Genomic DNA, 20574 nt, shown 5'->3' with positions numbered 1-20574 from the left:
AAATCTGGGCACAACAGTCCATGTGTGGCCTAATCAAAGCCTTATACAACAGAACAAGAATCTTCCTCCTTCTACAAGTCAGTGCCCTCCGCATCATTCCCAGAAGCCTTTGTGTTCTTCACAATTTTGGCCATGTGTCCTATAAATTTATCCACTATTACCCCCATATCTCTTATTTCCTCCACCTCTGACAATATATCCTCACCAAACATAAATTCTGCATACCATTTTTATTTTCCAAATTTTAAAACCTTACATTTTGCAACATTGAACTCACAACTCCATTCCTGTGCCCAATCACTCAATTTATTCAAGTCTTCTTGTAAGGCCATAACATCTTTGCTACTCTTCATGGTTCATCCCAACTCTGCATCATCTGCAAACAATTGAATATCTCCATCCAAATCTTCACCAATATCATTAATATACAAGTTAAACAGTAATGGCCCTAAAACAGACCCCTGCTGAGGCACACCACTAGTAACTTTCCTTTTCCTGGATATCGCTCCTCCATACACAATTTGTTGATACCTATCAGATAGACAGTCTCCAATCCAATGCACCAATCTAATATCCAACCCCATCAACTCCAGTTTGACTATCAACTTATCATGCGGTAATCTATCAAAAGCCTTTGCGAAATCTAAGTATATTACTGTGTATCCTTCTCCTCTGTCCAAGGAAGCAGTCACCTTATTGTAATAAGTAAGTAGATTACTAAAACATGACCTCCCTTTAAGCAAATCCCTGCTGTCCATCAAAGATACCATTGTTGTCAACCCAATTCTGGATTCCAGTTCTCAAAATTTTCTCCAACAACTTAACTACAACACCTGACACACAAATAGGTAGGTTTATAGTTCGATGCTTGAGTTCTATCACCTCCTTTATGAAGTGGCACAATCTTGCCCTCCTTAGGAACTTGACCCAATGCAAGACTTGTATTAAAAAAATATGTCAAGGCTGGCATCAACTCCCTGGCACATTCCTTCAGAATACATGGTGATATATTATCAAGTCCCACAGCCTTATTTACATCTAGTTTGCTCAACTCTCCATACACCTCTTACTCACTTACAGTCAGTCTCTCTCTTACCCATCATCAACTGCTCTCAATCTCTCCTGAAGTCACATTCACAAGATTGAAAGACCTTTATGAACTACTCATTAAATATCTCCACCACACCTTCCACAACAGCTGTCTTTATACCATTTTCTCCAATTAATGTCATCCTTCCATAATCATTCTTTCTTTTGCTGGCTACATATAGAAAGAACTCCTTAGGATTCTTTTTGGTTTCATTAGCTAACTGCTGTTCATACCTCACTTTAGCTACCTCACCAACCAAGTTACCTGCTTTGCCTGATTTTTGTAATCCTCATGGAATTTGGGTATTTCCACTTCTCTTATGCTGCCTCTGTAATGCCCTTTTTCTTGTATCGCATGCTTAATTTCTTTATTCATCCATTTCACACCTACCTTATTTAACCTTCTCATCCTTGGAATACATTTAGACATTGTATCTACTAGATAGTGTTTGAAAATCCCCTAAGCTGTCTCCTGAGCTCTTCATAATCACTCCTCCCCCTTATAGTTCCACCAGTATGAAAGGAAATTAATAATGCAAGCCAAAGATAATCCCAAACATCATTTTAATGAATGCTGATGGTAGGGAGGTAACTAAATCAGTCAAAATAGCAGAATTATATTACTTGCTCATGTTTTATAATACACTGACAGCAGAGTTGGATATAGGTTTACAGTGATAATGCTGGACTTTGCAAAAGCCTTTGACAGGATACCACATGGAATTGTGGTATCCTGTCAAAGGATACCACAATTCCACAATACTAATTGTGGTATCCTAAATCTTCTGTGTCTGTGTGGTATCCTTTGACAGGATACCACATTGACACAGAAGAAGGCCTGTGACAAGTGGTGTGCCACTTTCCACAGGCCTTCTTCTGCAGCACATGGGGATGGATGTAAGGATGGTGTGGAGGAAGAGATGTTGGTGATGGAAAGATGTGAGAGAGAGAGAGAGAGAGAGTAGTTTACTTTTGAAGCAGAGCGCAGAAGAAGGCCTGTAACAAGTGGCACACCACAAGGTTCTGTTCTTGGACCATTACAGTTTAATTTGCACATTAATGATATAAGAAAGGATCTGAGCAAAACTGTTCAGTTGTTTGCCGATGATGTAAAACTGGGTAGAGCAATAGTTATTACAGATGATAATAAATTTTTCAGGATGATTCGGATAGAATGGCAGTCTGGGAAAAGGAGAATGGATATCAGTTTAATGTGTCAAAGTGCAAAGTTATGCATTTTGGGGTGAAAAGATTACCAGCTGCATACCACATTGATGGAACTGTACTCCAGGAAATTGACGAAGCCAGAGATTTGGGAGTATCAGTGTATAGGTCACATAGCAAAAGTGGCTAAAGCAAGCTCAATGGATTACTTGGTTACTGAAGAATACTTTGACGAGCAGAGACAAGTAGGTTATTATTCCTCTTTATCAAGCCTTGATAAGATCCCATCTTGACTACTATGCACAGATTTGGTCACTTGGGTTTCCTGGCAACGAGGAAGAGGCGAATGACCAAGATAGTATCAGGTCTATGGAATGAACTTTACGAGAACAGGTTGAAAATTTGTGGGTTACAGAAATTGGTTGACAGGTGGAAAAGGGGTGATATGATTGAGATATACAAATTACTGAAGATTAATTGAGAGGAAATTTCTGCCACAGTTCTCCCGTCTGGTGACGGGAGAACTGTGGCAATCCTTGGAAACTGAGCAAGAGTGCCATTAGCAAGGGTGTTAAAACTAGATTTTTTGCTTGAAGAGTAGTAAATAAGTGAATAGGTTGCCAGAGTCTGTTGTGGCAACTCCCAAACATTGTGAATGAATGAGTGGGTGCCACTGTGAATAAGTTCAAAGCAAAGTATGATAGATACTGCACAAATGTTTGATAGTGCTTGGCATGATGTTTAGGACCTCCCTCGATGAGTCTAAGGACTCCATGGAGTAGCCTGTAATAATAATAGTAGATATACTTGAAAAGTGAGAGAAAATAGAATGAAAGATGGCCATGTAAAAGAAGTAATGAATGATTCAAGAGTGGCTCTATGAGAGAGAGAGAGGGTCTGCATTTAAATAGTTTTGGTGTGAGTCAACAGAACAGGCTATTGTGGAAGGGAGAGTAATTACAGCAGTGACTAGAAGATCTGAGGAAGTAACAGAAGAAAAGTAGGGCGGGTAGGAAAGAGAGCTTGTGTGAATGGAGAGGTGAGAAGCATGAGTGAAGTGTGTGTGGAGGGTGGAGGGAGAGCAGAAAGGTAGTCAAGACAGTTATATGGGGAAAGTCAGGGCAGACAGAGAATTACTGCTTGAGAAGTGTGCATACTGGAAGCAGAAGTGAATGTGTAAGTAGACAGGAATGGAATAAGATGGTTTAAGATGTGGGAAGAGTGTTTGGGAAAGGTTGTAAGATCAGTGGCGATAAATGAATGGTTGAGATGGGGTGTTACAGAACCAGGAATGAGCTATTAAGTTTGTTTACAAATACCAGCAATAATAAGGGGAACAAACTGATTTCACAAAGGAGATGATAAAGCTTCCAATTATAGGATGATCACTGATTGAGTTCATTCATCTAATAACTGCCAAAATTAAGTGAAACAGGGTAAGATGAGGACAACATGCAAATATGGATATCATCCTCATGAACAGAGATGGAAGAATATGATGTTTTTTGTAAAGACTGACAGGGCAGAAAGGGAGAAGAAGTGCTGTTCATAGTAGTAGAGCAGTTATGTCCATCCAAGTTAAAGATGCAAGGGGCAAATACGGCAGTGGTTTTGAAGTAGGGGTGAACAGAATGAAATATTTAGTTGACTGGCCTACACCTGGTGATGTGTAGGCCAGCCAAAAGGAAATCTATATGAAAATTAGCCTAGCAATTAAAAAAAGGGTGATTATTATAGGTGATTTTAATCATCATCATCAAATTCCTGCCATGTACCCCCAAAGGGGTGTACAGGATATGACAGTACTACATGAAAAAATTACATCATTACTAACTTCCTATCTACAATTTTCCTCCAAATCAGTCTGTTAGTTGTCAAGACTCCAACATTATCAGATCTTATATTTCTATCGTCTAAGGCACTTTGTACCGCATCAATCCACCTATATCTTGGTCTTCCTCTGGGTCGTTTTCCTGCCAACCTGGAACACTTGTTTTGCTAATCTTTCCTCTCCCATTCTATTTAAGTGACCATACCACCTGAGATTAGCTCTGCTAACGCATTCCTGGATGCTCACAATGTCAAGTTCTTTCCTAATATCCTCATTTTTAATATGATATTGCCATTGCTGCCATCTGTTCACGCCTCTAATCTTTCTCAGGACTCTCATATCTGCGGTTTCTAGTCTTTGGTCAAGTGTTTTACTTCTGACCCAGCTCTCAGATCCATAAGTTAAAACTGGTTTGAACACTGTCTTGTATACAGCTAATTTAGTGTTCCGACTAATTTCTTTCTTATTCCATATGAATTTATTCAATTGACTTCCCACCATACCAGCTTTGCTGATTCTGTTGTCTATTTCTATATTTAATTTACCATCTTCACTAAAAATCATGCCTAAGTAGCTGAAATGTTTTACTTGTTCCACAGGTTCTCCATTCACAACAAGTTGACATTTTCAATGATTCTGCCTATTTTCATTATCTTTGTCTTTTTATTGCTGACCTTCATACCATATCTATTACAACAGCTATTCAATTTAGTCAGAGAATCTTGCAGACTTGTAACAGATTTATTTAGAAGTATAACATCATCCGCATAAAGCAAAGAGCTGACATTAACATATCCAATTTTGATATCAGATTTAATACCACATTCCTTCATAATGTGGCCCATATAGATAATGAATAACAGAGGGGATAATGTACATCCTTGTCTCACACCAGATTTAATATTAAACCACCTTCCTATACTTCCTTCAATTCTAACTGCTGACTTACAACTCAAATAAAGACTAAGTATTGCTTGATATAATGCCCCATTGACACCATATAACTGCAGTGTATTGAATAGCTTCTCTCTTGGCACCTTGTCATATGCCTTTTCCAAATCGACAAAACTTAAATACAGATCTTTGTTATATTCCCATGCTTTCTCGACTATTTGTCGTAAAGTGAAGATCTGATCCTGACAGCTCTGTTTGGCCTGAATCCAGCTTGTTCTTCACCAAGCTTTTCTTCCACAATTCTTCTCAACCGTTTCTCAAGTATGCTGCATAGATCTTGCCAGGAACACTCAGTAGGGAAATACCTCTGTAATTTTCACATTCAGTTTTATTTCCCTTTTTATATATGGGTACTATGAGAGCTCTACTCCAATCATCGGGAATTCGTCCCTCTGTCCAGGCTTTCTGAACTATGCAGTGCAGCCTATGTAAGACTTTTATGCCACCATACTTCAGCATTTCTGGTTGAATATCATCTACTCCTGCTGCCTTTCAACATTTCAAGCATTTGATGGCTTGTTCTACTTCAAGTATGGATATGTATTCCTGACTGCATGCCTGGTCAGTGTTTTTTACCACTGTGCTGTCATCACTGCTTGTTTCATTTAGCAGTTTTTCAAAGTAATTACTCCATACTTCAAGGATATCTTTTTCTCCTGTTTTCATGTCACCTTTATCATCTCTAACTCCTTTTACAGCACTCTTTCCTCCATTCCTAAGCTTCTTCAACAACCTCCAGAATATTTTGCCACCTTCTTGATATTTATTTTCTATATTCTTGCCAAAGTCCTCCCATGACTTTTGTTTAGCTAGTTTTACACACTGTTTAGCTTTCTTACATTTGTCTCTGTATTCTGTAAGAGTAAAAGCTGACTTATTTGCCAGGAACTTTTGATATGCTTTCTTCTTATCCTTCACTGCCTCTTTAACTTCCTGTGTCCACCAGGGAGTTCTGATTTTTTTATCCTTGCACACAACCTCACCACATGCCTCTCTGGCAGAATCAATCAATGTTTTCTTCAGAGTTTGCCACTGAATCTCCAAAGTTTGATTCCTGTTCTCAAACTCTTTCATTTTCTTTTCAATAATCTTTCTGTATTTTAGTCTACAGTTCGCATCTGAGAGCTGCTCAACTTTTATTCGCTTTAAAACTTTCTTACATGTTATTCTTTTCAATATGAAATTCAATTTTATCCTGCTCAAGACTAAATAGTGATCACTTCCAATTTCAAATCCTCTGTACACTCTGGTGTCCTGCACCAGGGAGAAAACATCACTATCAACAATAACATAGTCAATGAGACTTTTCTTATTCCTAGCCTCTTCTCTCCATGTGAATTTGTGCACATTTTTATGTTGGAACATGGTGTTAGTAATAACCAGTCCATGTCCTGAACAGAAATCCAACAGATATTTGCCATTATTATTAGCTTTGCTCTTTTCTCCAAATTTTTCCAAAACATTTTTGTATGTCTCACAATCATTTCCTACTCTGCTATTTAGATCCCCAATAAGGACCAACTCTTCCTTTTTCATTGTGTCAGTTGCGTTTTCTAAAGCCTCAAAAAATTCCTCCACTTCTACCTTAGTAGAACCTTCTGTGGGACCATAGGCACAAATAAGTCTCATTGTCCAGTTCCCCATTCTCATATTTGCCCACATTACTCTACTTGAGACTGACTGCCATTCAAGAAGATTAGCCTCGTATTTTGTGTTGAATACTATGGCTACTCCTTCTTTTCCTTGATTGTCATTGCTGAATATAACATTTTGTATTTATTGCTCAGAAAGATCTCACCAGGTTTGGTCTTTTTTTGTTTCAGTGACCCCTATTATGTCGATCTGGTACTTATCTAATTCCTCAGCTAGCTCCATTTCTTTGCCCTTCAGGCTTCTTATGTTGATAGTACCGATCTTTAACTCTGGTGATGTTGAGTTGGGGTTTGTTTTCAGATTTGTTCCAGTAGCTGACTTTTCGCTGTTCGCCCTGGTTCCCTGGCGAAAACAACGGGGGCCTTGTTTAACCGGGCGACGCCCCAGCCGGCATGAAATTTTGTCATGTTGTACCATCATTCTATATTTTGGTTTAACCAATAAGAATACAATTTGGTTGGCTAAATCCCAAATTGCCAGCCCATCCTCGTTCGTTCAGTATCAAAGTAGATACCCAACAGGGTGCACCATGAGAAGTTGAGGATTGAACATTAGGTCAGAAGCCCTGGTCGGTTCTCTGCATTCCTTTAAAGGCTATGTGGAGGTCTCCTCTCAGTTATACAGCTTTGACCCTTAAGCACCCCAGGTGATTTTAATTATAGTAATATACACTGGATTGAAGAGATATCATCTGAGGGCAAGCAAAATGGATTTCTTGATTTTTTTAAAAGACAACTATCTTAGGCAGTATATAGCAGAAGGAACATGAGAATCAAGTTCTTAGATTTTGATAATTTCATCAGAAAATGTTATTACAATGGGGGGGGGGGGGTATTGAGTCTTTCTCTACTGGTAAGAATGACCACAAAGTAATCAACTGTGTGGTGGCCAGTCATATGAGAACTTGTGTGAGAAAGAAATATATGCAAAACTATAACAAACTGATGATTATGAAAACTCAGGAGACAGCTTGAAGCTATATCTTGAAATGAGGATAAAGAGGAACTGATGATGAATGATCAGGAGATGTATAGGGAAGTGAGTAAATTTAATGTTAAATAAGGCTGTAGGTCTTTATGAATAATCACTATGCATTTTTAAGGAATGCTCCAGGGAGTTCAAATCATTACTGAGGACTTTTTTCCACAAGGAATCTTTCAAACCTATAGAGGTCTGATGATAATAACAATTCCTTCCTCAATGTTTAAGACAACTAACAAAGGAAACATTGTTCGATTTCACAAAGGAGATGATTGCTTTGTGAAATCGAAGCTTCCAATTATAGGATGATCTTGTGTCTGGAATAGTGGTTGAAGTGTTAGCGAGGACCAAGATTCAGAATAGTGTATTGAAAATAGCAGCATTCTCTCTGATGGACAGCATGGGTTAGCCAAATGAAGATTGCATTTCAGCAATCTCTTACTTATTATAACAAGATGGCAGATGCACTGGATAGAAGAAATGCACACACAGTGGTACATTTAGATTGTTCGAGGACATTTGAGAGACTGCAAAATGACAAGCTGGTAATTAAACTGGAATGGATGGGAATGGTAGCAAATCAGTCAGCTGGACTGATGACTGGCTGTCTGATAGGTATCAGCAAGTTGCATATGGGAGAATAATATCCCAGAAGAGGAAATCACCAGTAGTGTGCCCCAAGGACTTGTTTCAGGGATATAGCTGTTTAACTTCTTTATTAATAATATTGGGAAAAGTTTGAATCATGATATGCAGTTGACTGCAGGTGATACAAAGTTGGGAAGAACTATGAATAGAGCAGATGTAGGTTTGAAAGAGGACTTGAAGAGATTTGGTGAATGGGAAAGAAAGTGGAGTTATCAGTTCAGTGTTGCAAAATGTGGGGTTTAAAAAAATCGAGAAGAAAAGATGCAGTGCATACAGCAGGAGGGGATATCTTAGTAGAAGTGTACTGTTGAACTAAATACTGCATAATACTGTACAATTCTATCCATCCTCCTAGTTTTTACCTATCCTAATTAGTAATATATCTATTTTAATACTTTCTTATACCACTTATCACTCTCTTTTGCAACCTTTATCTCACTCTTTACTCTGATATCCTTCATTATCTCATTCATATTTCTAATTTCTGCTTAATCTGCTCATGGAATTGAATACTGCACGCTTATGCCTGCAACATGCACAGCTGGTCTCTTCTTCTGCTATCTGTTACCAATGAAAGAAAAAAACTTCAGTAACAGCAAACCAAAGGATTGGGGGGGGGGGGGGGGGGGTGATGGTGAATAAGGACCTAAAATTTTGGGGATACATTGCTAAAATTGTAACAATAGCATTGCAGATTATGGCAAAGATGCAGATGATACTTAAGACACTTATGTGTAGAAGTAAGGCTGTTATCATTTTATTGTATAAGGCCTTGATCAGGCTACATATGGATTACTGCGCTCAGCTTTCATTACTTTGTTTTCAAAATTATGAAAAGGATCTGGGGACAACTGACTAAGGTGGTTCTGGTCTCTCTCTCTCTCTCTCACTAGAATGTTGTGAAATGCAGTTTTCAGAGTTGCGTGTATAGCAGGAGGAGGGAGGGGGGGGGGGTTATTACCAGATTAATGTGGATAAGATTTTTTTTTTAGAATGTTTCTTTTTTACAGAATGGAAGCTGTATAAAGAGTGTGTGAGCAGGAAGATAAAAAGTTCTTTTTTGGCATAGAGATTAGTGGCTGATTGGAATGTACTGCCTGAAACTGATGATAATAATAAATGCATTTAGGCATGCACTTATTATTATCATCATCAGACTCTGTGGGGATCAAAAAACTCATTGTGGAACTTTCCACAATGAGTCTTTTGACCCCACAGAGGTCTGATGATGATGATGATAATAATTCCTTCATCAATGACAAATTCTTTATTCTTTCAGAGAGGTCTTTAAGAAGAAAGTCTTATTCAAGTGTTTAAATCAGATGAATCATGTATCAGAAGTGTGTTAGCAGAAAATGATCCTGACACAAACGAAGTTGTTTAATGAAGAGAAATTTACAGAAAGAAGTACCAAAGTGTTATAAAGTGATGTTACATAAGCATTCGAAAAATATAAAACATTGTTAGATTCATATTTGGGAGAAAAAAAAAATTTTCAAATGCAAACAAATTAGTGTTTAGTTCTCACATGTTTCATTATTACCTAATTTTGAATTTCAACTAGCAATAAGTGTTCATCATTTGTTTTCTTTGATTTTGATTCTCTTTTATGTTTTTGTTTTCAATAAATTTCTTATCAGAATGTTTATTTCTGCATGTACAAACAAATCCTTGTTTGTTCTATGATATTTTTAGTTCTGATAATGACTAAATTTTAACTAGCAATAAGTGTTCATCATTTGTTTTCTTTGATTCTCTTTTATGTTTTTGTTTTCAATAAATTTCTTATCAGAATGTTTCTGCATGTACAAACAAATCTTTGTTTGTTCTATGCTATTTTTAGTTCTGATAATGAAGTTTCTGTTAGCAAAGTGATTTCTGGTATACACCTTCATTACGCAAAGTATTATGGTTGTATATGGAAGAAAGAGGAGGGGGGGGAGAGTCATAGCTGAAAATTGAGTAGGAAAATATTTTTGGGAAAAATAAAACTAGGAAAGTGAAAAAGAAAACATCTTCCTTGAAAGGTTGCCATCCCTTAGTTTATAACATGAGCAGCTAGAAATTAATGTAATTTCAAATGGAGGCTATATGATTTTTTTTTCAATTTGAAATGCAATTTATTTTTTAAGTGTTCACTGAGACTTGACTTCTAAAAATTCTGTGTGTGTGTGTGCATGCACACACACCCACACTTAATGTTAGTTTTTATGCATTTTGAAATTTCCTTGCAACCTGGTTAAATGCAAATGCATAAAACTAAGAAAACTCATTTATAAAATATCATACTTACGCCTCTGATGGTGAATTACTAATGTGTGTTCAACACTGTTTTCCACTGCAGCACTGCCAGTAGTTTGTACCAATATATCAAAATTCAGTATATTCTGTATAAAATGAAACAAATGAATATTTGCCAGTATAATACAATTTTAAACTGAAAATAATGGAAACATCAACTCTGAAAATGTTTTCAAAACTATATGAAAACTGCTCAAATATTTTTAGCAGCAGAATTTTTTGGTACAGGAGTAGGATTTTTTGTATTATTCTCTCCTCTCTACAAGTAATTTCATTTTAAATGCAAGTCATTTTATGCAACAGTGTTCCAGGGTTATAAATTTGTTTACAACTTCTTTTTTGGAAAAAAAAAATTCTGAAGCATGACATATAAATATAATCATTATATTACCCAGAACCATCAACTGGTTAGAGCAGTGGTCGCCAAAGGGGTCGATTCAGGCTCAGGGGTTGATAGAAAAATATAAGACATCATTGTATGGGTAATATTTAATTCGGTTAACTTGGATTACCTCCATCCTGAATGACAACGCAATTAAGAGTGAATCGTGGGAACAGTGACATGAATAGGACCTGTATGATGGAGTCATGAAAATAGTTACGGAGGCCAAAATGACGTATTTACCAATAAAAGGATGTCCGTGGTTCCCGCCCATGGTACATCCTATATATACCTATAGGAAGATTGTATTATTATTATTTTGTTATCTAAATTAAATTTTATATTTTATATATTATTTATCCCTCCTATCAAATATGTAATGTTAATAAGGACGTCAAAAAAAACACACATATCCCTTTGATGTTAAGCCAATATAATAATATATAGTATATTATACATACAAGAAACACTGTAACTATAAAATAAAAAATCTAAAAACTCACATAAGCATCTTTTTTTTGCTTGTACTGTCATAATTACGTAATAGTAAAATAGAGGGGGTCGATAAAAAGTCAAGAAACTCTTGAAGGGGTTGACGGTCAAAGAAGTTTGGCGACCCCTGGGTTAGAGTGATCATGCTATCAAACAGAATGAGTGATCTAGTGGCAAGAGGAAAATATATATTATGGAACAGTTAGAGCATCCATAGAATGAACAAAATTTTGTAGTTAAAATCAAATTAGAACCAAATTGTGGTTCTGAACAGCAAACTGAATAACACCATTAGAATTCATCTATTGTAAATACAAAATTAATAACGGAAAAACTCACGTAAAAAGATTATTTAATAGTATAATTTTCACCTGTGTGTCACAGGCATCTTCAGTACATTTTAAACTCAAATTAAACTTGAGCTTAAAATGTACTGAAGATGCCTGTGACACACAGGCGAAAATTATGCTATTAAATAATCTTTTTACATGAGTTTTTCTGTTATTAATTTTGTATTTATATGTGTGCTCACGGTTTGCCATTATTAAAACTCATCTATTGTAGTGATGTTACACAGTTGTAACACCACTAGAACAGACATGAAAAGACTCTATATCAACAACAACATGATGAAAGACATAGTACTATATCTCTGCTGTAGAATTCCATACTGTCAATTTTTGTTAGTACATAACATATTCAGGTCAGTAGCTATTATTAGAAGACCAGGATTAGCTTTTATGTAATTATGCTGAGACTTATAAAGACATGATTTTCTATTATTATGCAGGTGCCTTTAGGGAGTCTCAGGGGTATTCTCTGATGAGACTGGTACATTCTCTGATGAGAATGTACCAGTCACCCCAAATCCTTAAACCTATTCAAAAATAATGAACACACCATTACAATGGCAATGCATTTCACTTTTTTTTTTTTTTTTTATGTTGGGTCCATATACGAGAGGTTGGCTGGTTAACCTACAGTACATTAGTACCATATATGGGTGGTAGGTTGGGAAAGGAGAAACTTGTTTACATTTGATTTAAAAGCCTATATGTTGTATTCCTTGGGTAATATGTGAGGGGGAAGACTGTTCCATAGTACTGCAGTAGCAGGGATGAAGGAGGAGGAAAAGAAACTTGTTCTGTGGGTTTCAAGGTGTACTGTGAAAGGATGTTGGGTGGCAGCTGTATGTGTTCCAATGGGCTTAGTACAGAGTGAGGGAATTATTAACGCTGTTTCAGATGAACATTTCCCATGGAAATATTTGTAGAATATACAAATTGCAGAGACCAAGCATCTATATGAAAGTGAGGGGAGCGAGTTGGTGAGAGGTGGATCATTTATCAGTCTAATTGCTCTCCTCTGTATTGAGTCAAGCATTCTGAGGGAGCTTTTAGGAGCCCCACTCCAAATGTGAGAGCAGTATTCGATAGCTGGGCAGATTTGTGATTTGTATAATGGTAACAGCTGTTTAGAGGTGAAGTAGTTAGTTACTTCTCACTCAAAAAAAAGTCCACACAAGTTAACTACACTCCTACTCAATTTTCAGGGATGACTCTCCCTCCAATGGTTGTGGTGTGTGTTTATGCCAGGAGAGGCTTGACGCCAGGGTAATTCCGAGAAGAGAAATCTCATCTTGTCTGGAAGAGTGTAATAAAAAAAAATGCTGGGGGAAATGGTTCTTTTTTGTGAGAAATAAGACAGAACTGGGTTTTACTAGAGTTGAAGTTGACGAGGTTATCTGAGCCCCACTGGAGGATGGCTTGGAGATCAGAAGTGAGGGCAGTAGTGGTTGATGTTCTGTAGGTTGAGGTGAGTTGTGTAGAGTAAGGTTTATCAAATGAAAGGGAAGAGCGCAATGTGCTGTCATCTGCAAAATTGTGTATTAGGTTGCAGGTCAACTGAAGTAGGTCATTGATATATAGAAGGAAGAGGGTCGGTGAGAGAACTGAACCTTGTGGGACCTCAGCATTAGTTGGATGGTGAGAGGATAGGGAGCCATCTACCATCATACATAGTGTGCGCCCAGACAGGAAGCTGGCGTCAAGCCTCTCCATGGCATTTGTCCAAGATGAGTGATGTATGAGAGTAGATATCCTGTTGATCAGCTTTGACGGAATCCATATTGGTGGTCGCTTAATAGCTGGGTACCTTCTAGGTAGATTAGGAGTTGAGAGTTTTCTCCATCACTTTAGATAGAACTGAAGTGAGTGAGATAGGGCAGTAGTTAGTTACTTCTCACTCAAAAAAAAGTCCACACAAGTTAACTACACTCCTACTCAATTTTCAGGGATGACTCTCCCTCTTTACCCTCCCTCCTCTTTCTTCCACATACAGCCATAATACTTTGCTTAATGAAGATGTATACCAGAACAACACTTTGCTAATATAAACTTCATTATCAGAACTAAAAATAGCATAGAACAAACAAGGATTTGTTTGTACATGCAAAAATAAACAAAATATCCAATAATTTCTGAATGTCACGTACATATCCTCATATTATTATTACATGACAGATTCCAAGGACTTATAACAGTGGGGCATCTTATTATCACTTGTTACACCATCTCCCATCTGCTAATGCAATACATAATCAACTGTCACTTATGCCATCTACTGCTCACTAATAGTATTTCTATCTGGATTGAGTGTTCTCTAATCAATTTGCTTGTATGTGGGATGAAAAATTTACGTTTCAGCAAGAAAAAAAAGTCCTGTTACCTCCATATGAGATCAGCAAACTCACCTTCAGTTGAAAAAAGTCCACATAAAGATTCCGCTCATTATGAGATCTCAGGTCTTTTCCAGGCGAAAGGCTCATTGATCCAATATTCTTCCAACTGTTATGGAGGCACTTAACTCATAGAAGTTAACTGCACTATTTGCATGTCTTTTTTAATAGTACAAATCTCAGATTCTAAACCATCATCTTCTTGTATTACTTCAGGAATGCATCTTTGTTCAGGAATTACTAATATTGCTTATTGGTGTAATTCCTTCAAAACTCTTTAAGTGACTGTTTTTTGCTCATAGCTGGAAATGATTGGATTTATTTATTTATTCGTATGGAGTTTCCTCCTTTTTTCTCCCCTGTCCCTATTGGGGCGAGTTGAGCCCCCTCATGGGGGGTTAAATATTTATGGTTAGATCCGTGTGTGTTCATGGGGCTGGTTTGCCTGCTTGCGGGATGAAAAACACCAGATAAACTGGCAGAAAAAACCCTACTGCCCGTGCCCAAGACCAGCTAACTTGGCTATTTCTGAGGAAGATCCTCAAATTCCTCACGTCTTCGATGAGAATCGAACCTGGGACACTCCTTCCCCAGTCATATGGTTGCGAAGCGCACAGCCACTAGGCTAACCGCGTGGATAATGATTGGATAAAAGCTCAGTATGGCAGTATATCATGTGCAACCCGATGTTTATATTTTTCTTGCCAAAAAATCACATATTTGCCAACTTTATTATAATGATGTTTCTCAGAGGAGTCATTAAGACAGGTATTATTGAACTTGGAAGATATCACCTTCTCTTTCCTTATAAAATCGCATTACCAGCTTGTAGGTCTATCACATCATCATCAGGGGTTGTACTTTACATTCTACAGTTCTGAGATAATTTTGGTTCCTCATGTGTACTTTGTAATATGTGAGTACTCTAAGCCAGATGGAGTCATTATTAAGGCCTTGGAACTAGCACAATGACCACTTTATGCCTACATATAACTCTGGATGGTTTTGATCACCTTTGCAATCTGGGTGCTAAATTTCATCTTTATGGACGCTGCCATCATCATGCAATATTGCTTATTAAATCAAATTGGAAGAATCAGAGAATCTCCAATAATCAAATTTAGAAGAATCAGAGAATCTCCAATAATCAAATTCAGAAGAATCAGAGAATCTCCAATAATCAAATTTAGAAGAATCAGAGAATTTTCAAGAATCAAGTTTGCCATTATGATGCCAAATTGGATTCTTCGAGCATTTCCCAATATCATTATCATTAATATAAATACCGAAGCGTAACAGTCCAAAGGGGGGGGGGGGTCATTTAAGGCATCATTTCTCAAACTTTTACTGACCATGATCCACTCGAACAAAGCATATACCTCAGCGCTGACCACTAGCCTCATACCTATCAAAGATCTTCTTCTTCTTTAAGTGCTATTTCCTAACAGAGTTCAGCAACCACCTTTGCAAATTTACTTCTGTCTTTAGAAGCTCTGATTAAGAGCTCTGTGTTCAGTTTAGTCCACTTTTTTATATTGTCTGGCCATGATGTTTTTTTTCTTCCAGGTTTTCTCTTTCCATTGATTTTACCTTCCAGCATTACCTGGAGAATGCTATATTTATGGTTCCTCATTACATGTCCTAAGTAAGCAGTTTTTCTTCTTTTCACAATATCGATTAATTCTCAGTTTTTATTTATTCTTCTCAATACCTCTTCATTCTTCACCTTTTCTGTCCATGGGATCTTGAGCATCTTTCTAAATATCCACATTTGAAAGGCTTCTTTTTTATTTTAACTGCATACAGTAAACTTGACCATATGTAGCACTTCATCATTTGTACTCGAATTTCAATGTTTAAGTCGTTGTTACATAAAATAGGTTTCATGTTGATAAAGGATTACCTTGCAATTTCAATTCTGATCTTATTTCCAGTCTGAACTTTCATTTAGCCAGGATTGAGGTACAGTGGTATCTCGCTAATCTGAACTGATAAAAACCATGCAATTTCGGATTAGCAAAAAGTTCGGATTACTGAATTTTCCCCCCAAGAGACAACAACAACTAGCGTTTAAGACAAAAATAATCAGATTCTAATAGTAAATCAATTCAATTCTGTAAATAAATGAAGTAAATGATAGAAAAAAAAGCTACTGTACTGTAATGTAAAACTTAAAAAATAATACAAGTTTATTTAGTAAAAAATTTAGTTTGTATATATCTGTATTGTTGAGGATTCTGATTTAATAAAATTGCATAGTTCAGTACATAACTTAATTTGAGTAAAAAATATCACTTTCTTGTACACAACACAAAAAAAGTTTCACAAAATAACACAAAAAAGTTTTATTTCTTTGTAAAAAAGACTTATCTTTTTTTGTTTCTTGGAAGCTCAACTGTTTTTGAATGCTTCTTCTCAGAGCTGCATTAGCAATCAAATTTTGTGGAATGGCATATCATTCTGCTTAGCCCATTCTATACACATATTAAAACTGTCAACTGCCTCTTCATGTTTTACTTTTTTTCTTCAAGTTCTTTATCATCAACATCGTATTCTAATTCATTCTGTAGTGTATTTTCAGCGTCTGATTTGATTTCAAATTTGATTTCGGTTCTACCTGTAATGCATTCCGTAACATCTGTTTGTGAATTTCAACATCTGAACTTATATTTTTAACCAAATTATGCACGTTTTGAATTTCCTCTTTTTGTGTATCACCCTACTTATCTTGGTAAATTCTAGAAGGCCACAGTTTTTTCCATTACACTCGAATTGCCTCAGGTTTGATGGCTTCCCAAGCAGCAGCAACTGAGAACACTACATCCTTAATTATTAATAGTACACAAAATAATAATACATAATAAATAAAACTTTTTTCTTTCAAACCAGAATTCGGATTAGTGGAGGGTTCGGAGTAAAGAGGTTTGGATTAGCAAGATACCACTGTATTTGAATTTGTTCACTTGTTCGATTTTATTTTCATTTAGAATTAAGTCAGCTGTTATCAAATGATCTTTGCATATTATCATAAGTTTTTTTATTTTTATTTGGTGTTAATTTTTAGGCCCATTTCAGTGCTTTCTTTGTTGACACATTCTAGAGGTAGATGAAGATCTTGAATATTTGTAGTAATTAAAGCAGTATCATAGTTTTTGGCTTTTCTCATTTGATGACATTTTAATGAAACACCCTGCACCCATCATGTTTGTTGATGGCTTACTATGTATTAACAGGTTTTTTATCTCAGTTCTTTTAAAATCAAAAATTTATGTAATTCATCTTTTTTTTTTTTTTTTTTTGTGTTAAGTTTCTTGTAATTGATTTTTACATCTTGTTTATCATAATGTATTTTCTGTACTCAGTTGTCATTATCTTAACTTGTGCTCACCAGCTTTGATTCCATACCATCTTGGCTCTAATCAAGTCCATTGTCAAGGTTTCACCATTTTTACCTTCAAACTTTTATACAGGTATGTTAATTAATATCCTCCAATTAAAATTCTATTAAATTTTACTTTTATAAGCCCCTAACCGTTTTATAAGGATTGCATTCAAAGAATGGCACTGCTTTCTTTCAGTGATTCTATTTTCATTTAGAATTAAGTCAGCTGTTATCAAATGATCTTTGCATATTATCATAAGTTTTTTTTTTTTTTTTGGTGTTAATTTTTAGGCCCATTATAAGATTTCAAGGTGCAGATATATAGGTGTGGGAGATGATTTCATCACTCAGTGTGAGACCACCTCCCCATATATTGGAGGCCTGAAGTGACTTGAAAAAGTTCCATGTTTGGCCTCTCAAGCAGAGTTTCCAGACTATGTAAAAATAAAAAAAAAATTACAAAAAAATATGTATGAAATTGATATAAATGGAGGAAAAAATCTTTAGTCCACCAATGGTGAAAAATGTACTATAGGTTTATAATAACTTTTCATGGCTGGGAAAATCACACATAAATATATATATATATATAACCAGGTTTAAAATTGCTTGGTATTTTTAACACACATATATATATATATTTAAGTCACATGTGAGTGCGAAAAACCTTACTATGGCCAAACGGAGAAATCTATCCTCTTACGTCTCGAGGAACACCAGAAAGACATTGCTTACAAGAGAACCAGAGCTACTGCCCTATCAGGCCATGTCCTGTTTTCAATAAACACGAACATCAAAAGTCACCAACATGAAGTAAATTGGACAACAACTTCAAACCTACACATTTGCCATGATGAGGTAGAACGCCACATTATCGAGTCAAAAGAAATCACCTTGGACCCTCTTCATATAAACAATAATCTCAGCTATAATTTTGCCTGACTCTTTCAGCTCTACTATCAGATACTGGAGATCGTGTGGTTCCACACACGCACAAGTGTACAACAATAGAACTTTAACATGGACTATAGCTCAAGTTCATACTCAACTGTAATTTGCAGTCGAATATTATAGCTTTATAATTGTACAGCTTTAGAGTGTCTGAATGTTTTTTTCAGTGTCTTTTAATAGCTTTCTATGTTCTTAACACCTGATGAAGTCAATCCTGATGAAACATGTTGCATTTTCAAATAAATCTCAATTTGTTATAATTCTCGGATTTTTAGTCAGTTTATATTAAAATGAATATATATATATATATATATATATATATATATATACACGCACACACAGACACACAGTTTGTGGCAATATTATGCATATTATTATATTAAAATTAAACAAATTATGTAAAACTTTTTAATTAACAGAATTCTTAATGTATCATATGCCAAACTATATCTGAAAATTTACAAACTAAGATGAAAATAATTTATTTAGTAATAAAATTCTCTGGCAGCCCACTAGTGGGCTGTGAACCACACTTTGAGAAAAGCTGACTTAAATGACACGCACTTCTGACTTAATATCCAATTCTCACCTTTTTGTGTGTGTGTGTGTGTGTGTGTGTGTGTGTGTGTGTGTGTGTGTGTGTGTGTGTGTGTGTGTGTGTGTGTGTGTGTGTGTGTGTGTCGCATGTTAGTAATGAAAGAGGATGGGATGGGAATTTTGGACTTACTGACCAAACTGTATTTTCTGTTAACTTAAACCACAAAATCTCTTCCTGGCATGACCCATTTAAACAAGACCCAGCTTTCATCATGAAGCCAAGATGAACAGCGAAAGTACTCTGATGAAACAAACTCAAACACAATCAAATAGAGCTGAATATTGGCACTATCAACATAAATATCAGTATATCAATGGAAAAGAACTGTAACTGGCAGAAGAATTAGAGAAGTACCATTGTCAACATAACTTGTGTTATTTAGATGAAAAATACTAAAACAGGTAAAATCTGTGAAATAATAACCGCAAGATGTTATATTCAGGCAAAAGTGATCGGATAAAGGAAGAAACAGCTATCATGTTAACACAAAAATAAACTTCTTGGAATGGGAGAAATTTCAAGTAAAGTGATGTGGAGAAATGTCAGAGAAATGAGCCATTAGGCTTATTTGTGCTTATGGTCCCACAGAAAGTTCAATTATGGAAGAAATGGAGAACATTTTTTGTCATTACAGATGGCAGCTGACATAAAGAAATAGGAAAACTGTTAGAGATTTAAATAGCAGAGTAGAAAATGAATATCAGACATATAGAAATGTCTTGGAAAATTTAAAGAAAACAGCAAAGCTAATAATAATAATGATACATACCTGCTGAATTATTGTTCACATACCTGAGTGGTCATTACTAACACCAAGTACCAATGTAAAGACACAAAAAATTCAGAGAGAGAAAGAAGACACAATGAAAAAAAAAACAAAATAAGAAAGAAAGAGATGCTTTACTCTTTATGTTACCTGACAGTGATACCTTCAAATGGTTCAGGATACAAGAGTATAAAGGACATTTGAAACAGGAAGTGACCATTGTTTAGTTTTCAACAGAATAAAATGAATATCACACTAAAAAATACATAAATATGTAAGAAATCTTTATAAACAAGTCAAGCAATTTTCAACTTTGCTTGAGAAAAGGTGTCAGAAATGCAGACACAAATAAAAAATATTAGTCAACAAAAAATGAGAGTATGAAAACAAGAACTACACCTTGGAGACTAAATGGTAAACTCTAAAGAAAATAATTGATTCCTCATACCTCAACCAGACCACAACTGGATAATTCTTCACAAGTTTAATCTATGCACTGCCTTAAAACCATTTTGAAAACTGTCTTTTTTTTTTTTTTTAACCAACACTAAGGATAAATTACCACCTCTTCCTTGTGTGGGATGTATTTATAGTGTCAATGGCATGGTTCAGATGTATCATATTCCAAATTCTTAGAAGATGATA

At 35.9% G+C, this 20574-nt stretch overlaps 1 protein-coding gene across 1 annotated transcript in view; it reads right to left on the bottom strand.

Annotated features, from left to right (window-relative positions):
- The window catches only part of Ufsp2 (UFM1 specific peptidase 2), a 245905-nt gene that overhangs the window by 154799 nt on the left and 70532 nt on the right, over positions 1 to 20574 (bottom strand). The window contains exon 5 of the mRNA XM_090396020.1: positions 10614 to 10707. Within this exon, the coding sequence (XP_090252146.1) occupies positions 10614 to 10707 (94 nt within the window). The remainder of the gene's footprint in view (positions 1 to 10613; positions 10708 to 20574) is intronic.

The sequence above is a fragment of the Typopeltis vanoorti genome, chromosome 7 (assembly GCF_054136105.1).
Source record: "Typopeltis vanoorti isolate ZY-2024b chromosome 7, IOZ_Tvanoo_1.0, whole genome shotgun sequence".
Taxonomy (NCBI): Eukaryota; Metazoa; Arthropoda; class Arachnida; order Uropygi; family Thelyphonidae; genus Typopeltis; species Typopeltis vanoorti.
The sequence above is the reverse complement of the archived record's forward strand: the minus strand, read 5'-3'. Positions and strand labels throughout refer to the sequence as shown.